The sequence below is a fragment of the Nanorana parkeri genome, unplaced genomic scaffold (genome assembly GCF_000935625.1).
Source record: "Nanorana parkeri isolate BGI_ZX_2015 unplaced genomic scaffold, ASM93562v1 scaffold456, whole genome shotgun sequence".
Classification (NCBI taxonomy): domain Eukaryota; kingdom Metazoa; phylum Chordata; class Amphibia; order Anura; family Dicroglossidae; genus Nanorana; species Nanorana parkeri.
The window spans coordinates 226770-232769 of record NW_017306724.1 but is presented as its reverse complement, the minus strand read 5'-3'; the positions used below and the strand labels follow the sequence as shown (position 1 = coordinate 232769).

Here is a 6000-nt window from a genome sequence, read left to right as displayed (position 1 = left end):
ACACACACTGTATATACATGCTTGTGTTTGCACTTTTGCGTGCACAAACTGATGCAATAAGCTATGGTGACCTCTTTATCATAACCAGCAGGGGGTCAGAAAAGCTGTCTAAAAATCTCCCCTACTGGCTACTGCCTTCAGCAACCACGGCTCCCGCGGCTACCTGAATACCCAAACAGTGAACCTGATAGGATGCAGTCACCGTTGAGGAGATAATTTTCCACCCGCCTTAGTCAATTGTTAAAGGAGAACTATGAGGTGAGTGCTTTTCACTCACCTCATAGTTCTAGCCGACCTGTGACAATGAGACTGTCACAGGTCGGCTCAGTAGATCGGGAGGTGAGGGAACACATACCGGCGTTCACTCACTTCTCGATCCTGTCACGGCTCTCTGCCGTGACAGGGGAGGGGCTGGATTCCCCCCTCCCCGCTTCAATCCGCCAGCGCTGACTGGCGGAATAGACGGGGAGGAGGCGGGTACAGCTGGCTCTGCCTCTAGATAGGCAGAGCCAGCTGTCAGTCACGCAGCTGGGCGGATCCCGGCACAATTGTCGGGATCCGCTTCAGCTGCGGCGTCTCAGTATACCGCCAGCAGCAGCTTGCGGTATACTGAGCCTAGGGTGATGGGAGGACGCTAGTTTGTGTCCTCCCGTTACCCTAAGGAGAACTATGGGGAAAAGACTTAACCCCATAGTTCTCCTTTAATGGAATTTGTTGAGCCGGGTGGTTCCTCTGATGTCACTGCACACGGTGAGCTCCGCACAATGTGCATTAGAAGCTGCAGCAAGTCAGGCAGAGCCTGATTCATTTCCAGGCTGGAGGACATTCAAGCATCATCTAGCACTTTCCTCCCTAGCTTGACTGTTCCGGACCCCGCCCCTTTCACTCATTGGATTTCAGTTCGGTCAATCATGAAGGCTCAGAATCAAATGTGGTTATTACCTAGAGCACTCTGCATGCTAAAGCACCCTGCCGCGGAATGCACACTACTCCAGGGCAACACCCACGCAATAAGGCATTTAAAAAATTTGCATAAACTCTCCCAAGAGCCAGCGCTCTGCTTGCGTCAGGGTCCAGGGCTCTTCAGAGGAGTACTGAGGCAGGGTGCCGTGATGCTTTCAGGAAGATATGTCCAGCTGATGTACAGATTTGATTCTGATTGGTGACTGTGAAGAGCTTCTTGGGGTGGCCATACACGTAGCAATCTGTGATCCGTTTACATGCAAGTGATGGCAGACAATGGATTCATCACAAATGAACAATGGCACAGGTCCGCTATTAGCTGACAATCGATCAATTTGAAAACTCAATCACCTAAGCGATCTGTATTGTGATCAGTTCTCCGACATACACGCAGGTACTTCTTCATATAGGTCTGTGGTTTACCATTCCGATTCACTCCTGCACATTAGCTGCATCTAATGATCCATTTAATAGTTATATTGATACGGGAATGCCCGCCTTCTTTATTGGTGATCAGAGGTAATCAATAAAATTCTGCCAAAGCCAATCCATTTGACAGCATCTAAATCCATCAAATAAATGGTATGTGGTTTACCATTCTTAATTCATTCACTTTCATTGGATCTAATGATCCATTCAATGATTATATTGATACTTGCATGGCCATGTTTATTATTGGTGATCAATAAAATTCTGCCATAGCCAATCGACTTGAAGAAGGTCCGCGGTTTATGATTCCTATGCGATTCATTCACTTTAGTTGTAGTTATTGATTGAACGGTCATATCGATATGTGCGCGGCCACCTTTAGTCCTTCTGTAAGTCAGAGGCAGCAGGGAGCCTGCAGTGGGTGTTCCTCTAAGCATTGGGGTGGATCAGTGCAATCAGGGCCATCCCTATAATGAGGCGGTTGCCTCAGGCTTCATCTCATTGCGGGGCGGCACGTGTGTGTGGGTGTGTTTGTGTGTGTGTGTGTGTGTGTGTGGCGTTCAACACCTCCACCGAATGACAATTCAGTGATAGCATCCCACCCAAATGACCATAGACTCACAGCACCGCCAATGCCACCCCAGCTAGGGTTGCCATCTGTCCAGGATTCACCCGGACAGTCAGGGTTTTGAATGCTGTGTCCTGGTTTCATGGCAGCAGAAACCCGGACACGAGATGTCATATAGACAGGGGCAACCAAAATTAAGATAGGGGCTACTGGCCCCCCACTGAAAATAGTCTCAACTGTGATATTTACACATGAATAAGCTGCGTCTCATTCTCCCATATAATAGAAATAATAGAAATTATTATTATTTCTATTATGTGAGGATTCGCTCCCAATGTTAGCGCATTAAGGACTCTTCCACTCGCTTATGACCTCTTTTAAAGGGCTTCTGTGCCCACTTTTATGAATCCAACTCAAAAGTCCACACAGGTTTACCCTCGCAGGGGTTTTCAAACATAACATACAGCTTTTCTTCAGCAAAAATTACACTTTTCAGTCTCACCGACTTTAGGAAGGTCCTTTAACAAAACGTCTGGCCACACAGGCGGTTTGCTACACAGGCGGATTGCCACACAGGCTGTCTGCTTTGCCACACAGGCGGATTGCCACACAGGCTGTCTGCTCCCCAGTCCACCAGACACACAGTCCGGCTCTAGGGTGGGCCCTTCTCTTAGGAGGCTGGGACTTCTTGTGTTGTCACAGGTCGGCTAGAACTATGAGGTGAGTGGAAATCACTCATCTCATAGTTCTCCTTTAAAGTGCTATTTTCCTCCTTCGTTAATGTTTTTGATCTAAGGTGGTACCATTGCCATCTATAATAAGCATAAAGGGATTATTTTCTCTATATTTAGGCTTTCTGGGGAAAAAAAAAGTTCCATATCCAAATTAATACGTTCTCTGATATCACCGTACGCAGAGCAGTATTCACAAATGTTCATCATCAAAAAGCCTTTCTTGATCCCCAGTCCACTGACTTTGCCCAGGCTGAGATGATGCAATCAGTCTGCTGCAGGTAGGAGGAAGCATTTCCTGAGTCTCCCCTCCCCCAGTGATCAGTCTGCTGCAAGCAGGAGGAAGCATTTTCTCAGTCTCCCCTCCTGCCAGCAGGGATCCCAACCTGAAATTATTCATTTCAGGGAGGTGCCCTCGGTCAACCCCACTCCCTCTGTGCGGGGGGAAGGGGGTGTTGTGCAACAACAAGGAAGAGAACACCCCCCTGAAATGATGGCAGATAGCAAAGAAGCTAATGCTTCCCTTGCTATCAGCTGTTTTTGTGTTCTGACAGCTGCTGCCGTTAAGACAAAAAAAAAAAAAAACGGCATAGGAATGAATAGCTAGATTGCTATTGGCTATTTCAATTTGCAATAGCCAACAGCAAACTAGCTTTTGCACCTGCCCTCTGCTGTTGTCAGTCAGCTGAAGTGGACCTGATGGAGAACTTCAGGTCCACCGCTGCTCAGGCAGCAATGGGCGGGCGCAATAGCTAGTCTGCTATTGGCTATTACAAATTGAAATAGCCAATAGTAATCTAGCTATTAGTTTCTATGACGTTTTTTTGCGGGGGTTTATGACTGACAGCGGCCCCGATGTCAGAAAAAAGCAACAAAAATACTTATAGCACGGAAAGGTTTTCTCTGCAGAGTAAAGGCCGTGACACACTGCACGCGAAGCAGCGCGGAGCGGGGAGCGCGCTGCCTTTGCGAGCAGTGTGTCATGTAATTTTCTGCTCGGCACCTCAGCTTGCGAGAGCTCGCGGAGCTGAGCGTGCCGAGATGAACAATTTCAACTTCAGCCAATCGGCTCGCGCGTATAAACCAGCGCGTCGCGATGCGACAGCTGGCAGGTTGTTATGGACGAGCCAATTGGCTGAAGGTGCTGTCAATCATCTGACTGCACTCAGCTCACACACTGCATGCAAAGCTCCGTGCCGGATATCTTTGCTTCGCTCTGCACGGCTTCGCGTGCAGTGTGTCACGGCCTTTAACCTTCCCGGGAGAAAATCTTTCTCTCCCAGGTGTCCGGGAGCCGCTATCTAATACTGGGAAACTCCCGAAACATCCGGGAGAGTTGAGATGTCTGCCCCAGTGATTATTCTGCTGCAGGCAGGAGGAAGCATTTCCTCAGTCACCCTCCCCCAGTGATCAGTCTGCTGCAGGCAGGAGGAAGCATTTCCTCAGCCTCCCCTCCCTACCCTCCCCAATGATCAGTCTGCTGCAGACAGGAGGAAGCATTTCCTCAATCTCTCCTCCCCCAGTGATCAGTCTGCAACATTGCAACTTTATAACAAGTCAGAAGGTGAAAGGCGTCAGCCAAGAACTGCACAGGCACCTGTATTTATATGATTTTGCCATCTTTAAGCCAGCATCTCAGGCCAGGAAGTATACAATTAGCAAATACGACTCTCCCCATCTACATATATACAATAATTACATATTATACAACCACTTTGTGTGCACCAAATGCATTCACAAACCCAGATATTACCTTGTAATAGTAGCTGTGACATCATCACTGTGCTGTACATAGCCTGTGCAGAGAGCAGAGCTGTGGGAGGCACCCAAAGGGCTCTACCCACTACAGGCTGCCTGCAGAAAACTACAGGAGGGGCGGAGGCAAGACCCATCACTCTGCACAAGTAGAGAGAGCAGCAGTGGCCGGTCTTAATTCTAGGAGAGGGCGGAGACAAGACCAGTCACCCTGCACAAAGAGAGAGAGCAGAAATCACTGGTCTTTATTATAGGAGGGGGCGGAGATGAGAACAGTCACCCTGCACAAGGAGAGAGAGCAGCAGTGACCGGTCTTTATTACAGGAGGGGCGGAGGCAGGACCAGTCACCCTGCACAAGGAGAGAGAGCAGCAGTGACTTGTCTTTATTACAGGAGAAACGAAGACAAGACCAGTCACCCTGCACAAGGAGAGAGAGCAGCAGTGACTTGTCTTTATTACAGGAGAAACGAAGACAAGACCAGTCACCCTGCACAAGGAGAGAGAGCAGTGGGTGGTCTTTATTACAGGAAGCTTTAACACAGAATAATACATCTATCTATATCTAGCAGATCTCTTTATCATGTATCTATTAAGATATGAACTTTAAGGTGCGTGACAACCTGGGGCTGTGACATGCTGCAGGTTTTTTTTTTGTGTGTAGAGCTGACATTGCTGCCTGAATCTGTGAACCAGCCACCGACCAGAGGAACTATTCCAATGATAGAGGTGTAATCAGATGCAGGATGTTGGCGTTCGCTCTCGCCTACGCGCCCGTCTCAGCACAATGTTGATGAAGCGCTGTGACAGCTGTAAAGTGTTAAATTGCAGGTTTGCTCCTTTAGAGTCGTCAACAGAGCGTCACTCCACCATTATATATTCGCTGCGTCATTTTCCAGGATGAACGCCCATCCGAGGTCTCTGAGCCCTGCGTTCCTAGCGGAGAACGGACGGAGCGATGAGAGTGAATGTTAATGAAATACCCGGGGACACATGTCACCTGTAACTCATAATTACCTGCAAAGTGCTGTCAGGGGTCAGTGAACGCTCGGCTGTACTGGGCTGTACCGGGCTGTACTGGGCTGTACTGGGCTGTCACTGGGAATTAAAAGCCGAACTCCCAATCGATTCCTCAATAGCCAGAAAGGACATAAATCCACTCTGTGTGCACCAAATGCCTTTGTAAACCCTTCGACAAGAATTGGTGACATCATCACTGCGCTCTACACAACCTGTGCAGAGAGCAGAGCTGTGAGAGGGGCCCAGAAGGCCCCACCCACTACAGAAAACTGCAGGAGGGGGCGGAGACAAGACTAGTCTCCTTGCACAAGGAAGGAGACTCCACCTTGAGATTTTGAGGCTGATGTATGAAAAGGAACAATTCTTGTTACCCAGAGAAGCCAATCAGAATCCTCATTTCCTTCAACGTACAAATGTCAACGTGGAAGCTGATTTGTCACGGTGACCAATACTTATCGATCCTTCCAGAAATCTTGTCAGCAAAAAGCTTTTTTTTTAATCTGGTGTAGTCATTTTTCTTTTTTTATCTCCTTTAT

General features: G+C 48.3%; 1 protein-coding gene across 2 annotated transcripts in view; it reads left to right on the top strand.

Moving 5' to 3' along the window:
• The window catches only part of VAX2 (ventral anterior homeobox 2), a 101357-nt gene that overhangs the window by 25748 nt on the left and 69609 nt on the right, over window positions 1–6000 (top strand). The window contains exon 2 of one of the 2 annotated variants that reach the window (XM_018560468.1): window positions 1684–1690. The exons of the other annotated variant lie outside the window; for it this stretch is intronic. Within the exon in view, the coding sequence (XP_018415970.1) occupies window positions 1684–1690 (7 nt within the window). The remainder of the gene's footprint in view (window positions 1–1683; window positions 1691–6000) is intronic. 2 annotated transcript variants of the gene reach the window in all.